General features: G+C 36.9%; 2 protein-coding genes across 2 annotated transcripts in view; one reads left to right on the forward strand and one right to left on the reverse strand.

The window, feature by feature from the left end:
* FAM196A (family with sequence similarity 196, member A) overlaps positions 1–17,684 on the forward strand; it is a 53,528-nt gene extending 35,844 nt beyond the window's left edge. The window contains exons 3-4 of the mRNA XM_009325856.1: positions 4,136–4,207; positions 15,587–17,684. Coding sequence (XP_009324131.1) covers positions 4,136–4,207; positions 15,587–15,770 — 256 coding nt within the window. The 3' untranslated portion in view covers positions 15,771–17,684. The remainder of the gene's footprint in view (positions 1–4,135; positions 4,208–15,586) is intronic.
* DOCK1 (dedicator of cytokinesis 1) overlaps positions 1–22,693 on the reverse strand; it is a 303,352-nt gene that overhangs the window by 201,248 nt on the left and 79,411 nt on the right. The window lies entirely within an intron of this gene.

A 22,693-nucleotide genomic window follows, 5' to 3' on the forward strand; every position in this document is an offset into this window, starting at 1 on the left:
GTAGATAATTATGTGAAAACAAGAAAGTGAAAGTCCAAAGCCCTGGGGTATCAACAACAGAATTCTTTCATGAAGAGTTTAATTCATATAGAAATAATTGAATTTACACTGTATTAACACTCACACAACACAGTCCTGGCTAAAGAGCTATCAAACCGCCTTATGGAAACCAAACACTGTGACGCCATGTAGTGTTCTCGGGGCTTACAAAGAAGTCGAACTAATAGGATGGTTCACAGAAGGCAACATTACTAAATCTGTAGTTTGAAAGGAAAATCATCTCTGAAAAGCTGAACATATTCAACACAGAAAATGATGCTTTAAGAAAAGCTCATCATAAATTATATCCGACTGGGGAAGAAAAAAAAAAGTGTCACCATAAACAGTACAGTTTGTGAATGACCATGATGCTAAAACCAAGCAGTGGTGAACGTGTAAGCTGAGAAACGAGTATTTCAAAATGATCATCCAAATATCATATCATTTTAAAATATTTATATCAAAGGACCATTTTCATCAGGTTAACAAGTCTGCCTTATACCATCAACTAAGTTTTTAAAGTATTTGAAGGTCTGGAATTATTGGGCATTTAAAGATCATCATACGCTTTAGAAACTAATTTAAATAAAATACTGAACACTCAATTTTGAGAAAGACACTTTATTAACCTAAAGTGTATACGATACCTTGTTTTTAATAAGATATCAAAAATACTGCCAGTTATGGAAGCAGGACTATAGTTCATGACTGAACTGGCACATCCACATTAAGACCAAATATACTATGGCTTCTGCTAAATAAGTAACCAGCCTACCAGCATTCAGTGAGTTTATCACAACTAAAATATTACTGTTTTGTTAAGACGGGTGTGATGCTGGTGGAAACTGGTTGGTAAACCATCGTAGTAACTAAAATAGTGATCATACACATACTTCTGTTTTATGGGTGTGAGCATTCAGGAAAGCTAAGGATTCAGAGACGTATCTGTATGATTTTTAATACTGCAGTATGTTTATTTGGGTGTTTAATCCCATATGACTTCTTGCTGAAGTGTTTCTAAGTTCTGCACCAGATTGAATGGGCTAGCACTGGGATACGCCACCACTGCAGATTCGTCCTGGGGGCTCTCATTTATCCCTCCCTCTTCTCCACTCATGGTTTTCAGCACACAAAGGAATACTCCTCATCCTCCCTTCTCTTTCAAACAAAGAATTCTCACCTTTCCCCAGTCCCACAGTGAAAGCCATGGTTCTCTAACATCCCAATTAGGGGGAAAAACAAAAATAAAAGACTTCTCAAGATTCACTGTAAACAGATGACCTGACCACCCTGCTTTTACAACTGCCACCAGAAACCTCGCTCTTTTAGAGCGAATCCCTCAGAGTACCAGGCATGCCCCTAAAATACAACCAACCATTTTCCTAAGGAACTTCACAAATAAGATGATGTCACTGTCACTCTTTGTCACAGGGCTCATCTCACAGCAATCCAGGATAATGGGGACAGGGATTAGCAGGCTAAATAATGTGGATACTACAATTTGCTTTCATAAACACTGGACTTCAAAAAACTAATTAAAAAAACTTATTATTAAATTATTTCTTAAACAGCAGAGCAGAGAGGCAGGCCAAACATGAACAACATAAACCCTGCAGCACTGTGCAGAAACAGGACAGACTGGCAGAGAGGAGGAGGTTGTTAGTCTACGAGCCAAGTAATTAACTATGCATTTGAACGGTAGTTTGCAGGCATACAAAGATGAATGAAAATGTCCCAACTGGAAACTAGTGAGAAAAAACAATGTGGCACCCAATGCAGTGTGTTTATGTCTTCACCTATAAAGAAGCACTCAGACAACTGTGCTGTATTCCTCTGAAGGCAATTATTAACTACCCTTTATGTCCTCAGTAAATAAAGGCTTTCATCAACTGATCTGTAAACTTTAAATGTTTTATCTTTAGTAAGAGTTCTTAGTATTAGATCAATAGCTTGGAAAAAACATTTTGCAAGTGCAAGTTTGTCAGTGTGGTGACAATTTGAATGTCAACTTCCTAAAGATTTTTAAAGGGGAACTGAAAAACAGATACTACTTCATCCCTTTTAGAGAGCATAAAAAGTAAGTATAATCAAATATAAACCAGTACTGGTTTTTTCCCCATATGGAATAGTACATAATATAGACATGCTGCTTTGTAGAAGTTCTTCCGCACATCTGCCTTTGCTGTTGTGTTAAAATTACCTAGCAATCTAGGTAATTTGAGTATGTTCCTCTGAATAAAAAGTATTTCTGAGGCCACTGATTTACTACTTGATACCAAGTTTCAAATCCATAGTGTTCCAAGCCCTCTTCAAATAACAAACAACAACTAGAACAGCAAGAACTCTACCGTGCATTTTGCTTTTGGAAGGATAAGAAGTCTTTATTATAAAAGAAGTAGATTCACCCCATTATCAACGGCTCTCTGTGCTACCACTGTGCCAAGGAGCTGTGTTCACAGGCCCAGAGCACTTAGCCATGTCACCACCCCAAATGATTGATAATCAAACTATCAGAGGGGAAGCAGAAATGTCACCTGTGAAGACAAGCTTGGTCTAATGAACTTCAGGTTTACTCTCTGCCTTGAAGTTCACACCAGTGAATTTCTTTCTCAAAGGTGTAAGTTTATATAAAATAGATCGTTGTAAGTAATGTAACAAACTTTTAAACCAATATTCAAACCTTTAAAATAGTAAAGAAAGGTGAGACAGGACCAGATGATAATTTTCAAAGAAAACAGTATGTTCACTAAGATAAATAAGTAGCCCGCAGCATTTAGGAAATGCTGATTTGCCATCTTAGGGACAGGCACATTAAACAGTTTGTGTATAATTTCCCATTAATACTTTATATTATATAGCTTTGATATTTTGTCACATAAAAATTAAGTCAACGTTTTTGCAAAGATGGGATTTTTCATGATTGTTATGTTGTCAGGGAAGCAGAGAAAAAGGTGCTCTGTCCCCACAGCAAGAGCAGCTAAGGGGAAGGAAGCTGCAGAGATGCCCCTGTTAAGCAAAGCTAACACCAAATGATTTGAGGTCAACTAGTTGAACTGTTTGGGTAAGGAAGGCCCCGGGCTTCAGGACAGAACCTGACTTCAGAAGCATTCCCTTAAGTAATCCTGAACAGATCTATTTTCTGCATCTTTAAACTTCCACAGAAGAGGTATTTAGCAATTTCTTTTAAAAACAACTATGAAGAAACTTTGCAGATACTAGTCTGTATTTTACACAAACTGAAAATAACTTTAAACGATTCTAAGCTTGTGATTCTACAAAAAAAGGAAGTACTACTATATAAATATTAACTTAGGAATTTTCATTTTAATTTAATTTCCTTTTTAATGTATTTATTTTAATGAAATTTCTATGTACAAAAAAGTACTTGCATACCTTAAAAAACCCTTTTTAATTCAAATTGACTAAGTCAGAGACAATACATAGGTAAATTAAAAGACACTGCTGTAACAGACTTCAAACCAAAGTGTGATAAAGGATAGGTGTAGGCTAGGTGAGTACAGGAAATGTTATTTAAATGGCATTTTCTTCCTTTTAAGACATAAACATCCCTACAACAGATCTTCAGACCTCATTGCTGAGGGACAAAATTTCTAAATAGATGCCATTTTCCAGTATTACATTCTATTCATCCACCAATAACTAGGAAAAGCCTCATGTATTTGAGAAAGCAGAAAAAAAACCCAGCAAACCAGCACTGTCATGTCTGTGGAAACTGTAAACGTGTCTGTTTACAGTGATGGTTCATCACTTTGGTATAGAGGAGTTTTATGCAAAAGGAGGTTCACATATCTTGGTTTCCCTTTTAATTTATGAAAGTGTAACAGAAATAATTTTTTGCTTTTCTCCTTGCCGTCATTGAAGACTCATTTTCCAAAATAACATCATCTTCCCATTGTTCAGTGAAGCTGAATATGCTATTTTTGATCCTGTTTTCCCAATGGCTAGATTTTTATATTCAATATTAAAGTTTAAGGAAAAAATCCTCAAGTTCTGATTTCTATGAAAAGCATCATAGAAGGCAAAAACATGTTAAAACAAATTACTTTTTAATGACCTCGTGTTCTTGTCTTTATAGGCTTTCATATCGGACTGGTCAAGACACGGCTAATTGCGACACATGCAGGAACAGTGCATGTATTATCTATAGGTAGGTTAAAAATACTAATATTCCCACTTTTTCCTAGGTGAAAGTAATGATCTATTAACTAATGCAAGATCAATCATTAGCCCTGATTTTTCAATAACACGAGAACAGTTTAAAAACAGAAAATAAATTTAACATCACTAAATGAATTAAATTCAACAGACACCTGTTTCTAAGCCTAAAATTTTCAGTTCAAAAATAGATGATTATGGTCAGTACTAGTGCTGTAGCTTTTGGATGTGAAGTGTTACAAGGTGTGAACTTCATTTTCACATAGCTAGAGATATTGAGCATTTTCTGTCCAAAAAGTCAACATACTTCAAATTTCTATAGCGGTAACAACTGGACTCAGAAAGTGGTTTTGACAAAGAGACTTTATAGCAAAGAGAACCAGATTCAGTCTAGACAGTTTTATCAGTAAAATGACACCGCTACCCAGGTTTTTATGTACTTTTACATTAGTGAAGAAGTTTTAAAACATGCATGGCAAATACGTCCTGCCCAACACGAACAGTACCACCAACTTGTTTAAATCAGACGTTTGCAGTCTTCGTGCAACACACAAGCTAAGACTTGCTGTACGTGTACAACAAAGCTCCTTTAGCAGACCTGCTGTGAAGGTATACAGTTCTGTAAGGTGAATACAGGTTTGCTCTTTACTGTCCAACAGATAAAAAATTACGAACTGCTTGAAGGCTTTGTTAAAGATTGTCTATACTTGCTACAATCTCTCCTTCAGAAGGAAATACTTCTTTGGAAGTTCACACTCACTAGAAACAGATCAGGTACAAAAGGTGAAAGGATACCGCTTCTTATTTCTCTAAAGCAGAGGTTCCCCTCCTAAAGTTTATCAGCCGAGACACCCATTTTGGCATGTACTATATTATAGTGAAGGAATAACAGATAGGCAGTGGGCATCACATGAAGCCATCATGAGTGATGATGCGTTTTGTACTAACAACTTAATTGTCCTCCTCCATTAGAGTCTTAAAAAAACAACTTGAGTATTTTCATGCATTGCAGGTAAGATGAAAACAAATGCATCTCACTAGAGTATTTCAGAAAATCAGGCAATGTAGTATAGATGAAAATGTATAAAGATGACTATTAAGTACAGTAAAGCTACAAACTAAATTTAAGGTAGAAATGTTGGCAGGGTCTGAAAAGCATAGGATTTCCCCCCTCCACTCCTTAATTCTCTACTTGGTCTCTGATTTAGGCAGAAGACCTGGAGTTATTTATACATTATCTCCTAGCTGCCTAGAAGTGAAAGAAAAAAGGACGGAAAACTTCAACTCCATCTTTTCTGCTTACCAGCTAACTAGAAAAGGGAACAATGCTGTTCCATGCAGGGGAAGGAACCAATTAATTAATCCTTCCTTTAGAGCAATGTTTAGAAGCATATAAAGCCTACCCTGCCTCCCTTTTTCTGAGCTCACCCCTGTGCCATTTCTTGCTCAGGGCAACCTGGGAAGGTACAACATAGCACATTTCTATCAGGGAAACTATTTTTATTTCATTAGCTAAAAAAATCCAATTGGAAATTTTTAAAAATCTTGATTTCTAGTCAGCAGATTTAAAGTTAAGGAACCTTCCAGTTCCTACCTCTTAACTCTCACTGCAAATGAAATGAGTCCAGAAACGCAGATTTCAAGTGTTTCCCTACCAATAGACTAACAATGCAGCAAGCAGGTCTAGCTCTTCAGTTATTTCCCACCAGAATAGCCATTTGGACTGAAGCTATCAATGCTGGGCATTCGCCTAAAGCAATGTTTCCAGGGGAAGTTTTAACCAAAATCAGCTCAGCTTTTTGACAGATTAGGAGAATACAAGCTGCAGGCAAGAAGTCTAAAACAGAAGACAGTGCAAAACAGGGGAACTATGAGAAGACTGAATTACTAAGACAAGATAAATAGCCAGAAGTGATAAAGGACAAATTAACTGATAAAACTACCACTAAGACAGACTGCCTTGTAGGAGCTTCTGCTCCTGTTGTACTGAAACAAACCTCTGAAAGTGCAGCATTTCATTAGTTAAGGATGCTAAAGTTACTCTTAAATCTAGATGCAATGATACACACCGCACCTTTGCAAAGGGTTTGCATGACAAGTGCTGCATAGAGTTACGTGATTTAAGACAAAACACCTTTTACGAACAGAAATTAAAACTCAGGTTAAACCATTCAAGAGGCACTGAAAACCTGGGTATCTTTGAGGATACTGGACCCTGCAAGCTGTCAGTAAATGTCAAGTGTCAGACCAGGAGGATCGTCCTGGCTGACCTACTGCATGTTCCACAGACTGCTTTTACAACATGCTCCTATTTTGGACCCTCCTCTGTCTTGAGCTCTTTCACACAAGCAGTAGATAGGGGAGACCCAAGAAAAATATAACCAGTGCCCTTATGGGACAAATCAACAATTTCAAGAGGAAACCTTAACTTTTCCATAATTGACTTTTTTTTTTTAAATATGATTCAGTTTTGAACACAGTAACATTAAAAAATATCCAGAGCTCTTTCAGCCTTTATTTTTGAACTGCAGTGAAAACAGCATCTTAGAGGAATGATTAAGTTGCCCTACTGACTACCCAACTGCATCCTATAATGTCAAGTAGAGCACAGATGAGACGCTAGAATGCAGAAACAATCAATGTAATTAAATTCTTCCCCCTCAAGATTACTTTTTAGAATATTAATACAATCTAGCACAAAAGCTAGAGTCAATGTGGAAGACAAAAAAAGGGGGGTTTGCTGCTATTTAGTATAAAAAATGCCAATACTGTTAATAAACATTCTAAGAATAGGTTTTTGAGAATACAGTTATTTTGCATATGAAATTTACACTTTTTTACTAAGATTCCAAATCTATTTTTATCTTATTTTGTCTTTATAGAGAAAAGAATACATACTTCTTAGTATTAAAGCAAAAAGGAAAACCAGGTTACTTTTTCATTTTTTTAATAAATATGAAACTGATCAAACATTAAAAACTATTAAAAAGACAAGGTACCAAAAACTTAAACTGCTCTAGAAATGATTAGGAAAAGAAACACATCTCACTTTGATTCCCCATTTCCCTCAAGATTCTACTTATTTCTGCTATGAGAAATACGTTCAAGAACTTGACAGAAATTCCAGACACAGGAGTCACAGACGCCTTCTTCCATTGCAGGAGATGAGCCACATTAACTGCATGCCCCTACTGCAGCACACATCAATTCACTGCTTCCACTCCCAATTAAATACCCATTTAGCCGCTACTCTGAAGAGGGGGAAAGACTTGAGTCATTATGCCAAAGGCTTCACCAGGAGGAAGAGGATCAGTTGTGCTGCGTCTTAAGGAGCTCTAGGCTCAAACACAGCAGAAAAACTTTATTGGGCAACACCATCACTATAGGTTTTAAAGCCTGAGTATTAAGTCCCAATTCCATAGCAATAGTCTAAAACAGTCAGTAAAAAGTATTCACCATTGTGTCTTTATAGTAATTTCTAGGCAGTATTTAAAGTAGTAGTAAAACAATGTGATTAAGTAGTAAAAATAAACAACCATTTTATCAAATGTTAATCTGTGTCAAATGTTAATCTATTCCATTAGCATCAATATCTCATAAACCGAGGTCACAAAGCAGTTTCAAAAGCATCTCCTACAAACTAAAAGACAAATTTACAAACAAAAGACAAACTTTTACATCTGTCTTTTACAAACTAATGTAGATTCACCATTGAAAATTTTAAGGATAGAAAATAAGTTTTATTAGGGTACATTGTCTGGACAAAGTCAACTTAAATACTGAAGTCTAGCAAAATCTATTAAGAAGAAATTGCATTGATATGCAGAAACCGTACCAATTCTGTAACACCCAAAACCCACGTGGACCAGATCTTCACAGCCTGTTTTATTCTGTGATTATCTTTTAGAGGAACTGCCCTTTCTGCTCCTTCTTAAATTATCATCCCATCTTGTCGTGGTTTAACCTCAGTCGGCAACTGAGCACCACACAGCCACTCGCTCACTCCCCCACCCCCCCACCCCGGTGGGATGGGGGAGAGAATTGGAAGAGCACAAGTGAGAAAAACTCGTGGGTTGAGATAAGACCAGTTTAATAACTGAAATAAAATGGTAATAGTAACAACAATAATAATAACAGAATATACAAAGCAAGTGATGCACAACGCAGTTGCTCGCCGACCGATGCCCAGCCAGTCCCCGAGCAGCGGCCCCCCCGGCCAGCTTCCCCCAGTTTATGTGCTGAGCATGACGTCACATGGTACGGAATGTTTCTTTGGCCAGTTTGGCTGTGCCCCCTCCCAGCTTCTTGTGCACCTCCAGCCTTCTCAGTCGGTAGAGCATGGGAAACTAAAGAGTCCTTGGCCAGTGTAAGCATTACCTAGCAACAACTAAAACATCGGTGCCTTATCAACTTTGTTCTCATCCTAAATCCAAAACACAGCACTGTACCAGCTACTAGGAAGGAAATTAACTCTATCCCTGCTGAAACCAGGACACATGTGAATTTTAATCCTTGAACAGAAATCTGTATGAGAAAATAAGTCTTCTGTTTAAAATTTGTGCATTATTCTAAGGCCTTTATCATTAATTATTTCCGTGAAGGAGCATCTTGAAGAATTCATGCTAGACTTCCCTTTAGTCACAAAGGTCAGAAGTACTTAATAGCTTTCACAAGGCAACTTCAGCTTCTGGAATTAAACATTTTACTAGATCAAATCACTAGCCAATTTCTGCATAGGGGGGGACCAACAAACTTAAATCAATACTATACTATTGTAGCTGTTGGAGGGAAAAATGACTCAAAGCTGTGTTGACTCTTAATTTGGCTACATTTAGTCCTTTAAAATTTTGAATTAATATATGCTAGGTTTCAGTATTTGTCTTTGATATTGAAGTTCTTCTAAAGTGGACTCCAACTATTCAACAGAAAATATATTAATAGAATCTATGAAATTTAACTCTCAATACAGCAGTGGCGAATAAAACAGGTTAAAATCATGGTGATGCAAGTTCACTAGGTAGTACGGAGCCCACATGGAAGTAGTACACTTGTAAAGGTTGGATATAGTGATAATGATTAAAATTAATAAATATGGCAATACAAAGTGAAAATAAGACAAGTAGACATAAATTCCTAAGATATCATCAGTATCGTAAAATCAGGTAACTAAATGATGAGAATAGTAATTTTCATCATCTTTTTATTTCCTACGCACATTAATTAATTTACATTCTTTCTCATCTTAACTCTAGACTGTAAGATGCTTAGTAGAAAAAAATGGATCTTAATGGCTTGCTAATGCTGACAATGTTTTGGACCCTAGGCATTTGTGATTTTCAGGTCGAAATAGGAAATTTAACAGAGATTGCTTAAAAGTGTATTAAGCTAATTTTCGAGTGATTAGTGCTTATCTGGATCCCATTCTTCCAAGATGTGGCATGCACTAATGCCATGTCATTCAATTAACCTGACCCAGAAGGAGACAGTGTGATCTTCTTTAATTCCTGCTTCAACTAGCCTACTTAAATGCAAAGAGTTAAGCCAATCTACAAATGCTTGCAGGATTTGGGCCTTAACATTACAAACTAGGTAATAAAAAGGTAAACAGAAGGGGTGTCAACTGAAATGAGAAAGGCTCAGGTTGAGTAGAAGGAGAAAGGTTTTCCCCTGAGGCAGAAAGCAGAGGGACAGGCTGCCCAAAGCCTGTGCAGGCTCCATCCTTGGAGGTTTCAAGAGACAACTGCATAAAGCCATCAGCAACCTAGTACCAAGCCTGAATTACTCTGATTCAGTGATCTTGCACGTAACCAACATATCCAATTGTTAGCATCTAATATCTTAAAATGATTCATGTTAATAATGTGACTGTGTTAGAAAAGAAGAAACCCCATCCATATTTCTAAGCTTGTTGCTAGAAACCCTCCCACAATCCGTATGTTTAAAACCAAATGGTTACAACTCCTCAAACTGTTTTCAATCCCTTCTACAGCAACAAAATTAGAAAAAGTTCACTCTACTGCAGCATGCAAAAAATAAACTCATTAACATATGATCTCAAAATCATTAAAAAACCATGAAGCCAAAACCAGAAAATCCACCACACACATCCCTAATCCACAGCGCTAGGATTCAGAAAATGGGATTAGCCAGAAAGCAGCAGCCTGAGCGAGGTGGCCACCTTGTGTGCATGCCTTGAGATGTCCAAATTGTCTGCCTTGGCTCTGCATCACCCTCTTTATCATACAATGGGCCCTATGTACATAGTTACAACACCTCTTGAAAGCACTGCGTTTCACCCACACGCATTATATAGCACGTGCACACACAGGCATATTGTGCCACACAAACCCCAAAGCAGCTCTGAGATGTTCTCAGGGCCTCTGAGAATGGCTGGAGGCCAAACAAGCCCTGCGTTGATCAGTGCTACTGCACCATGAGTGCTCAATTAGAAAGTCAGGCAGTTCTTTACTCCTCTCCCCTGGGGCTTCAGGCACCAAGCACACAGTCCTTCACTGATGAGCAGCTATTCAATATATTTTGTTTCTGTTTCTTTCCTGAATACGATTCAAATTCTGCATAGAAAACAGTTTTGTTCCAAGTTTGTCCTGGGGTACTCGTTATTATGGTATGTGAGTCTCCATTGTTTTCCAAACACAATAACTCCATTTCACAAACACCAAAAGCAAAGGCTGGGGGACACTAAGCCCAAAGCAAATCAAACAGAGAAACCCCACAGAGGTTCCCGCTGACTTCAATTCCAAAATTAACAGTCATGTATAAAAATAGTTTTCGAGGCAGCATTCAACTGCCCGACTGTTACTCTCTACCTTTTTGCAATGCTTTGCCTCATTCGCTATAAACCCAACTTCCATAGCAAGTCAATGGTACTTCCTAGGGACAAAATTAGATCATAAGTCACGTTTCACCTAGGCTCCTCAGTCAGTTTAGTGCACATCCATGCTGTGCAATAAATAACATCAGGATCTGGGAAATGGGAAAGGAAGGAAGGGAAAAAAAAAATTTTTAAAAATCTCATTTTGGGTTCCCTTTGCACTGGTATCAGTCCCTAGCAGAAAACAAGATGACAGAAAAAGCAGCCTCAGGGTTCTCCGCTCTGGGGCTCGATCAAGCACAGACTAATGTATCTTAGAGCTGCAATTGCAAAGAGATTTTTTGATCAGTCCTGGACTAGACTCGTCTCACTGTGAAAGAATTTCAGCAATTATATTTACAAAGTTCTTGCCTGTGTTTAATGAGCACATCAAAATAAAATTCTCAAAGGTCTGTTATTTGATTTGGCCAGATTTTCACGGGAATGACATCTATGCAAACACTGATACACAGGCAACTGCCCTAAAACATGAAGTTTCTGTTGTAAACCTTCTAAGTATATAGTTGTTTTGGGGAGAAAACACAGAAAACCAGAATACTTATCACAGACAAAATTTTACTGCTTATAGTTGTTCACAAAAACAGCCTATCTATTTGCACTGGAGTTTCATGCACAGGAAGAATTTGAGACAGGCATTGAACATGGAGAAACTCCAACCCAATGTTCCAAATCTGACAATATTGTAGGTAAGTGAACCTTCAGTATGCCCTAATCGGATGTGTCAGGCAAATGTTTGTGGTGCTAGCGTTATATAATATTTAGATTTGTCCCTTCATTTTGTAGGGCTTATTCACAATTGTCAGTCTATTGAAAACTACTATTACTACATCTAAGGAAAAATGCTTCTGAAGCCAGTAATTATGATCTCCATCATGCATAATGCTAGAAGAACATATAGTCCTCACTAATTAAGTTTATGGAGTTATCATGGAGAGGCTTAAAGAAGAGACAAAAACAGATGAAGTTTGAAAGTGAAAAGAGCCACATGGCACAGAGTATTTCAAGAAAAGGTCATTTTGAGAGGAAACCTGTAGATGCGTAGGATACAAAAATAGCACTAAGCAAAACAAAATTGTCAGACCTGTGACAGGTGACAAAATCAAGTTCATGAATGCAAGAACTAGAAAGATCTGCAGCTCTATAACAAAATTATAAAGAAGTCATACAAATATGTAACACTTACTGAATTTAATATTTCATATGTTTCATATAATGTTGGAGACCAAAAATAAAGTCAGCTCTAGCTAATTTAGAAAGATATGTGAAAAATTATAGAATAAGGGTTTTGTCTTATTGCTGCAGCACAAACGGTTATACACTAAAACCTAAGTTTGCAAGCAAACAAATCGTTTGCCTGAAAGGAATGGGTTACATTAAAAAACCTACAAAGCTAGATAAATTGATCTTGATAAACAACAATCAATTATTCTGCAAAATTTACAGTTATAAATGCTGAAATAATATGAATATTTTCATTCATCCTCTTTATACTCTTCAGAAGCAAAATATTTCATTTTGATGTAAATAGCTGAAAGACAGCCTGAACTGTGCTGCAAATGGTTTTATGCGGTAGAAAATGATAATAACATGTTGTTTGTCATATGGACTAGAACTAAGACTGTTTTTCTCTTGAGGTCTGTCTTTAATAGGAATTGATTATGAAAAAAGTTACTCTGTTCAGCCAGGTTTTTTTAAAACAATTTATCTTTTACATCAATTTCAAGTAGCTCTTAGGAGAGCTCCCCTTCAAGAATAACATTTTGAAAGAAGTAAAAATGAACTCTGCCAATGCCAGAGCTGAAATGCCTTCCCCCCCCCCCCAGTTTATACTGAGAAACAAACCAACTATAATATATGCCAAATTCTGCACAGATTTGCATGCCACTTTAAATGAGATTTAGAGAGCTCTTAGAGAAGAATCTATTTCATGCCGAGATTCTCTCACTATTACTGAAAGCATTTATGTGGTGGGGCATTCACAATCAACCAATATCCCAATCTTACTACAAAATTAATGCTGCACTTAACCTAACCAACTGCTTTTGCTACCTAAACTGCAAACAAGAACATGTTATCAAGTTGAAGACGGCATTGTTCTTTCATTAACAAGGACAGATATTAGATTAATCAGTAGGCTTGTAGCGTTCTTCTGCAGTAACAGGATACCCAACACAGCTGTCTCCTGCAAATTCAGTATTCACAAGTATAGTTCTAGCATATAGCTGAAATTTTAAAAATTACCTTCTTCGATTTGGAATGCCTTTTTACTGCTTAACAAAATGGAGGTGGGGAAAATATTTTGAATATTTGAACTCTTACCTAATTTATTTCTCTCCTCCACTATTAGAAAGTTTATCCAAATCACTCCAAATCACTGAAATGTTGACACTTTTGCTCAGAACGTATTTCACAGTTAAACTAGGCACAGCCAGATGCAAAACCAACCAGCACCAAACTAGGCACAGCCAAATGCAAAAAAAGACCTTACACCTTTCCAGCACCCCTTTCTAGGGCTTCACCGGAAGTCCTTGTAGGCAGACTCTTCAGCTCTTCAAAAAAACAAAGCACAAAGATATCCCAAACTTCTCTTAGCATCTTTGATTCCCTCTCCTCCACCCTAAGAGGAAAATAAAATCCACGTAAATCAGCAGATGGTATTAGATGGTATTATGTGCTCAATTTGCAAAGGCTGTGGCACTGAAGTCCACCAAAATTTCTCGTGACTTCTGTTATTGCAGCTTACTTGGAGAATTTCCTCTTGAAATGATTTCAAGTGTTTTGTACTGCATGCTTCCATGCATTCAAGGTGGGGTGCCACTCTCCTTAAGCTAGACAGGAGTAGTAGTAACAAAAGTTTAAAAATCTCTTTTTAGATGAACTACACTGGGAGCATGAGGCCTGAAAAAGTAGACCTAACTTCTCTAGTGGTTTACGCCAAACAAGCAATGGCAGAAATAACTCAGAAAACATACTTAATACTTATTAAAAGTGAACTGACATCCAGGAACAAAAACTTCATATTCATGCAATGCTGAAGTAGCAAAGTTGTCAGTGCAAAGCCCAAGAAACCTCAGCAGTAGAGGTGAAAGGGCCACCTCTCAAGTGCCCCAACAGATGCATTCAGACACAATCTTCACCTCAGTCATTAACTGTTAGGTTTAAAATATCAAGCAAAAAGTAGGGAAGAAATAAATTAACCCGTGTCTAAATTCCCTTAATTTCACCCTATCTTCTAAATTTATCCTCTGATATCCAGGTGCCACATTGAAATGTAATGCATTAGACAGGATGAAAAGACTCGGTGCAGAACTTGGCCACAAGCTGCTGTACCAAATGCAACTAAAACCATGACGTTTCCGGGTATTTGTAAGTGGCCTAGATTCAGTTTTGAGTATCAGACAGAATTAACCTTTTGCTGAAGTTTATAATGTGGTTCCCTTGTTTTGTAAGGTAAACTTGAAATGATCTGTAGCGCACTGTTGAAATAAGGGTTGTAATTTCATCTTTATTATGTTTCTTAATTGCTGGCAGGATTTTGTAGCCTACAATGTTTAGAATTCAGGAGGTGTATTTTAGAGCTTCAGTATATTGTTTGAATGCAAGCTTACGTTTAAATGAGTATTTCCCTTCTTTCTATTAAATTTTAATGGCAATGGAACAAGCAAGTACACACTAGCTACTACTGAAACGGGTTCTTTCCGTTTTACTTATTTTACCTACAGATCTGGTCAGCTAAATGGATCTACATCATTAGATGTTTTTGCCTCAGCAGTCATTTACAGCAGGGGCCAAGTAGATTTTATGTTGTTATCCTCATTACAGGGCTAAGTTTAGATGCTGTCAGCATATGCTAAAGGGTTGCACTGTAGAAGAGAATTGTTTTTTTAATTTATTCATTTTTTTCCACATGTGTATATGAGTATATACATATGACAGCAGTTTGGTGAAGTTAACCTAACTCATGGTAAAACTTGCAAGAAACAGCTACGGTAAAGAAATTGCCATGACAGCCTTGTTGCTTATGGCCAACCCATCAGCTTTTCTCAAAAGCACAAGGATGCACATGCCTGGCTGCCACCCTAACCTCCCAGACCATGCAGACAGGAGGGAGAACTGAGCCTGGGAGCCCTCTGAAAGAGCATTTCTCCACAGAGATGAGTGAAAAAGTAGTATTTCTAGTCTTCAATCGCTTCACAGCACTTCTACCATAATCCTCAAGGCCCTCCTAAACAGGAGGGAGAAGTTTGCTTCTCATTCCCATTCCTATTTCTCTCTTGCAGTATGTCCTTTTTTGACCTTCCTCTTCCCCCCATCCCTTTCACTTTTGGTGTAAGAAATGTGGAGATCTGATTTAAACATTTATTTTGTATTTGAATTTCATAAATTATGCACTTGCCCATTGGTGTCAGATGCTGGCTTAATTGAAATCTTTCTATCATCATAATTAGTAACTAATTGCTTTTTTCTTCCTGTTTTTAGTGTGGAATTGGATTTTAAACAGCAAGAAGATAAACTACAGCCAGTTTTGAGAAAACTTCATCCTATTGAGGAAACTCAGGTTGCACCTTTGCCTTATTCTCAGGAGAGCTACTCCTCCACTCCCAAGCAAAAATCCAAAACTGAATCAAAAAAGCATGGAAGATGGAAACTCTGGTTCCTTTAACCCAAGTCCATTACATGTGGTGTTCAAGGCCTTCTTTGAAAAATATTTGGAGTTCTATCAATCATCTATAACGGGATCTTCGTAGATTGATCAGTGTTACCGGCCAATGTAGTTCTGACCATTCTGGCAGCATTCAGTTCTTACTGTATGTACCAAAAAGGCCTTTGTACCTATAAACTAATGTCCAGAAGCAAGGTGTTAGATAATACCTTGCCAACTTTTATTTGCAGTTCACCAATGTGGGATGTAAAACCTGAATTGAAATTTGTACAAAGATGGAAAGTAAAACTATTTCCCCCCCTTAGATCTGAAAGCGTCACATTCTAACCTGTTAAATTGTAGGCTGTCATCCTGTACACAGCTAAATATCATTGTTGTTTTAAAGCCTTTTGGGGGTTTGGTTTATTGTCTTTAAACAGCAACAAGGGGAAAAAAAAGGCAAGCAAGCCTTATGTTTGCCATGGTCTTCAGTTTTACAAATCCATGTTGATCGGGGAGTGCAGTTTTCAGCACGTATATCCTGGACAAAGCACAATTTTTCATGTGGTCCAAGAGCAAGAATAATCTCTAAGATGTGACTATATGTATATTTGCCTTCATGTGACGTAGGCTTCAACCAAGCTATGACATTTCGACAGTGCACCATCATTTCTAATTTAGCTATGTCCTCCTCATCACCAGACGAACAAGTTTGCTGCTCATCTCCAACGGGTGAGCAGCTAGAAACCTCCCAAAGTCAGAACAAGCCTTTAACCACACCAAGCTGACAGGGTCAAGGCTACGGGACAATCATCTGTCCTAGATCTCACTTTCAGTCTTTTGGTACTCACAAGGTCTAAATGACACATTCTGGCACAGAAAAAACAACCACCCCACAAACAGAACAAAAGCTCTCCAGATTGTTGGCTTTTGCCATAATTTAATATCTTTTTGTAACTCAGTCTTTGGAAAACCTCTGCACTATTGCAGAAGGCACCAGAAAATTTATAGTATGCATTACGCTTTGAAACCTATTTGGAAGAAGCACTAACTTTCAATGCTATTTATTTACTAAGCTTCTCAGATGGGTTTCCCAACATATTATAATTTATATCGAAATCTATTAATTGTACTTGCTAACCAACACACTTAGGGAAGAGATGTGAATCAATTTTTTCCTAGTTTTTTGTGGTTTTTTTCTTAAATGACACTTAAAATTTTGCTCTGAATTATAAACTGCAACGTTTTCCTTTAAGTATTCATTACTGTCATTAAACTTGCATCTAGAGTAACCATTTGTGGAAAAATTTCTCATGCTAGAAGCGGCCAGGGAGTGGGAATCTTCTTGTCTTTTTTTAATTTTTTTTTACGGATTTAGGATAATTTGAGTCATACAGTATCATGTGACAAACTGGTTTACTAAGAATTGGATTTGAAATTGCATTCCCTGCAGTATCATTAAGATACAAATTCTTCAGTCTTTAGGTGGAAGAGATGTACTCATTAGCAGAAGAGTTTGCACATACTAAAAAATTTGAAGTGTTTTCATTTACACTATTTTTCCTCTTAGCTCAGCATCAGATCCATTAATTACTGCAAGAAAACTCGAGAAAAATAACTTTCCCCTCCTCCCCCCCCCAAAGCAAAGAGCAAGGAAAGGAAGTTAAAATGGGAACAGAAATGCAGAAGATGTCTGTGTCCACTTCAAAATTAATTTCAGCATGCTTTAGTGAAAAAAAGTCACCTTTGCAGTAAACCTTCAAGAGGGCTACAAGTTCTTGTACATAAGCAAACAATATCTTGAAATACTTTTGTGAAAGCTGAAGGATTAGAAAAGGTGATCCTGTGTACCAGGAAGGAAGTGCAATTGTTTCATCTGGAAAAAACGTGTTTCATGTATTTTATACCGTTTTTAATTGAAAATATAAAACTGTTTACAAGACAGCCCACCCTACATGGTTTAGAAACCCAAGTATTTCCAGACAAATTTTTTTTTTCTAAACAGAAAGAAATATCAAATATGGACAGAACAAGAAAATACAACAGCATTATTTTAAAATAGCGTTACAATTTATGAACTCATCTGTGCTAACATGCCTAGTGTTTGGGGTTTTTTTAAGAGAAATTAAATCAAGCATCTCTCAATGGCAATCAGTTAGAAATCGTCACCGAATCAGTAGCTTTTCCCATAAACCTATTCTAAATGTTCTTGTGTGCAGGGACTCTGACACAAACTGAACTGTTTTTATGTGCGGTTACTGACTCACACAGAGACCAGTATTCTGTAATCATTTAAAATGATAGAGGAAAATTCACTGGTGAAACATGTAAGAGCTAAAAGTGAAAGTTCTCACGGCGTGTTCTGTACATGTCCAGGCTATTTTCTTAAGAAGTTGCAAATTTTTAATTTTTTACATTTTTTTAAAACTGGAAAAGCTAACATACATATAGTCTTGCTTAAAATTACATATTGTGTTATATCGTACCATACAATGTAATTTGTAATAAAATGTTTTTGCAAGTGTGTAAAATGTATCATATTGTATTACGTTTAGAATCACTCAGGCTCAGGTTAGACACTGAGAGAAAAACCTAATTCTTTAGAGCTTTTAGTTAAATGTGACTGACAAAGCTATTTTCACCCTAATGTAGAAGTTCTTATAAAATGCAGGTATGAGGTTATAACAAAGAAAATGCATCTTCACTTTCAATGTGGCACATAACGTAGCTTTGCTGAATTCACTGACAATACCATGCACTTTCATACACTAATTTGCTATATGCACTTCTCCCATATGCTTAAAAATACTTTTTAGTCAATAAATACTGCAGTGATTTTATATTACTTGCTATTTTCTGAGTCCGTATAATTTCCATTAAGCAACAGTTACATTCTTTGTTTTAGAACTATTAGGAAACACTATTCATGTGAGTATCACTTGTTTTCTTAAAGGAAAAAAAGTCACTGTAAAAATAGTTTAAAAACCAGGATAAACTGAAAAAAATCATGATTAAAACTGAAAAATCCTATCATCCGTACAAAGTGTTTGCTTTTTCTTGCTTAAGATGCAAAAACACCGTCTATGCCTTTATTTCACTCTATGTTTTAAAGGTTAATCACTTTTTCAAAATCCAATAGGTTAATTTTTCATGAACACTTTCAAATCAAGTACACTGTTAGATTATACCACTTCTTTAGCATCTGTATAATAGCACACATTATATATTACTCCTGGAATTTGTTAACTGGATTGCCACTAAAAATATAACTGCTATACCCACACAATTCTGTTTAGTAGAATGAAACGGACTGCATGAAACAATTTTTAGTATTATTTCAGCATCCATAAAATACAACTGTGGCTTATGAAAATAATTGGAGTGCTAGAAATTTGCTGTCAATTTGTTTAGGTGAATGCAGTTTGTTCCGATAAACATTGGTAGGTCATACTCCATACCTATTCGCTGCATTGGTGATATTATATTTTACAACATAAAAAAAGCTCAGTATTAGTGATGGAACAAAATCATGACCATCATTCAAATACCACTTCAGTTTTTGTGAAATTACTTTGCAATACATAATTTCAAATGTTTTTGAAAGATAAGAAAACATGCAATTCAGTAAAACAAAGTATAAGTTTTTACATCGTAGAAGTCCAGTGAAGAAAATGAAGCTTTCTCCCCAACATTTTGGAACCCATTAACCCTCAACTTGACAGATTTTAAGGCACAGAAAGACAATTTACGTCTAGCTTCAACTCCTAAATAACTTTAGCCCCAGAACTCTCTCCCATGACCCTCAGTAACTCATATTTTACTTAGACTCAGACTCATATTCTACTGCCTTCCAGAAAGACATCCTGCCTTGACGATGCCAAGAGATGGGAGAATCCACCACTGTCTTTGACTGAGTGTTCACTTCCCACATCAGTGCCATATCAGCTGCTCTAGTTTACACTTCTCATGCTCCAGTGCTGTCACCAGCTCCTCCTCTTTCCTTTGACAGGTGCCATCTTCACCCTACAGAGATTCTCCGTCACTATCACCGAGGGGCACCTCTCAGTCTTTCTATTAACCTCAGATGGCTTTCACATCTCGCACCACAAATCACTTATTTTCTCTACTTTCTGATGATTTCTGCAGCATTTCTGTTTCGGTTTCACCACATCCTTGTTTTAAAGTGTAGAGGGGGAAGCAAAGCGATGTGGAAAACACTCCACGCATCAGTAAATTCCTAAAGTCCTCTCCTGTCCACTACTTCCTAGTCACACATCCCAGGAGAATCTAAAATAGCATTTTTTCCCCGGTCACAGCAGGTGTTCACACTGACTGTTCACCATATACCACTACATGTTTTTCAGAGCTGCTGCTCTTAAGGACAGAGTCTCTTGGGAGTACAGCCACTTCCTACACTCTTTGCTCTTACATCTATGAGCTAGATTTTTTTCTGTATCAAAATGGAATTTGATTTGTTCCACCATATAAAGGAACCAAGATTGTCTAGACAATGATCATACAGTTGCACAAATCTGCCAAGTGAAGTATCTTCCAAAAATTGTACACATAGGGATCCAAAAACCCCATCTGGATGTCCTTTCTGAAATTAAAGAGTTCAGCAACTAGCTTGTTTTTCTTGGCTTTGTAAATGAAAAACATACCAAGCTGCTGATCGCAAGGAAGTAGGGAGTAGTCATGATTCATTTTGGACCCACCATCATGGCCGGTTAATTCTGATTTACTGAAGGAGGCCAACATGCTGACTCACGCGGAACGCAACATTCTTCAAAAGTTACTAGGCAAGGAAAGAGATGGTTTCAAAATATCCTTCAAAAAAAAGACTCAAGGAAGCATGCTCAATTTACTTTTTTTCCAGGCAACATGTTCTTCAGTAGGAAAGATTTTGTGTCTTGTTATATGTGACTTCTTACTGCACTCTAAGCGGGACTAGCTCTAGGCACATGCAAAAGTAGCCCAAAGCAGCCAACTTCTGTGAGCAGCAACGAACCCCGACCTTGCATCAGACAACTCAGCACCCACAGGCTGCATCTAGTTCTTACCTTCACTACAATAACACACAGAGAACCCTCTACTCAGTTAGCAAAGGGATCAAGTAAAAATCACCAGTGAGACTTCCAGAGGAAAAAGCAGCCAAAAATAATTAGTATTAAAATGGTGACAAGTTTTTTTTAAAAACTCATTTGATATGGCAGGCTGGAAACTAATGCTAATTTCCAAGTATATAAATTCATTGCTTTCACTGAAACGACCTGTGTAAGTGGCCAGACTGTGCTTAATCTTAGTTAATAAAGACAGCGGTGAAACTGAGAGTTTGGGTTTTTTTACAAGTTCTGAAGGCTAAAAGAGAGTGTGCAGTACCACAAACGTTAACTTACATTCTTCTTGCTACCAACTCCTACGAAAATTTATGGTCAAATCAGATTTTAATCTATCACTTATACTCTGTTTTATCTGTCATCTAGTTTTTCTTCTTACAACTGGTCTATCTTATTTCAAGATAATTCTGTTTTGAAGGTATATGATAAAAATAGCTTATGATTTTTATCTAATGATAAAAATAGATCATTATTTATTTTGCTTAGGAAATTTAAGGAAGCAAAAATGAAAAAAAAAAAAAAAAAAGATATGTGCAAAGTCAAAAGAGACTATTGGACAATCTTTCCAGTCTGTTCAACACTGTAGAAAAGGCACCTCCTGTAATTAAACATGATTAACTGGCAATTTAAGGTTTAATAGACAGAAACTTTGCCAGAGATACGAGATACAGCCCTGAAGAATACCGAAGACCAAAAACCTTTAAAAGGTTGTACCCAATACCTCCCATATTCAGATTGAGATATGGTAGGTGTCAGGTAAAAGTTATCAAAATCCTTTTTTTATTTCCTGGATTAGGGTGGAATGTTTGTAACACAGTGAAGCAAATACATTTAAACAGATTACTGTGCAAGTACCGCCATCGCTGCAGGCTGGTCCCTTGCTTTACACTGAAGGTCAGGGTTTTGTTCAGGTAGGTACTACAACTGATCCATCTTTCGTCAACATTTTTCCAAAGGAAACTGACCCGGTAACAGTCATTCAGTATCAGACATACAGTACCCTATCTATAGGCTATGATGTAGATAAAATCATTTGAATTATTCATATCTTTAATAGCCTCTAATTGCATATCCCCCTGAAACAGTAAATTTAGTGTCTTATGTTCCCATTACATTAGCACATCTAGCAACCTCATCTTCTGTTGAAGATTTCTGTTGACTAATGTAAAATCACATTATATTTAAGCATTCCACTTCTGCCACCTCTGTTCGAAGATAACAGCATTTTCACTTGACCGTTTAAATTCTTTACAATCCTCTGCTGATCACATAAAACTCTGGACTCTCACAACTACCTCTCGCTGACTTACCACACAGTCAAAAACAACACAACTGTAAGTCACACAAGCCTCAAACTGAGAAGGGTATACAAAGAATATTATTAAAGTATCAACTGAAACAATTTCTACAAAGCAATTGTCTTTGATGTTTACCCCTGTAGATCCCAAAGTTCATGCATTCCAAATGTCACAGTAGTTCCACAGTGATTAGAACAGAGGTTTATAAAGAATGTGAAATTAAACAAACTTGACTGACACTGTAAGTGGGTTATGAATCTATGTTTCTGTATTGCTACCTAACAGAAAATCAGTCTTGTCTCAGACGAGGACGACTGCGTCTTCCATTCGTTTGAGCTATTCAAAGCAGGATCCTCAGAGGAATGCTTCCAGAAGGAAGCTAAAAGCTAATAAATCTTAATGTATATATAGTTCACATCTACAGGAGTAAATGCCAATTTCTCAGTATTTTTGATCCAAGGTCTTTTTTAAATTTAAAGTGTATTATGCAACATTAGATTTGGGTGAAGATGACACAGCTAAGTATTTC

This window comes from Pygoscelis adeliae, unplaced genomic scaffold (genome assembly GCF_000699105.1).
Source record: "Pygoscelis adeliae isolate BGI_AS28 unplaced genomic scaffold, ASM69910v1 Scaffold4, whole genome shotgun sequence".
Lineage (NCBI taxonomy): Eukaryota > Metazoa > Chordata > Aves > Sphenisciformes > Spheniscidae > Pygoscelis > Pygoscelis adeliae.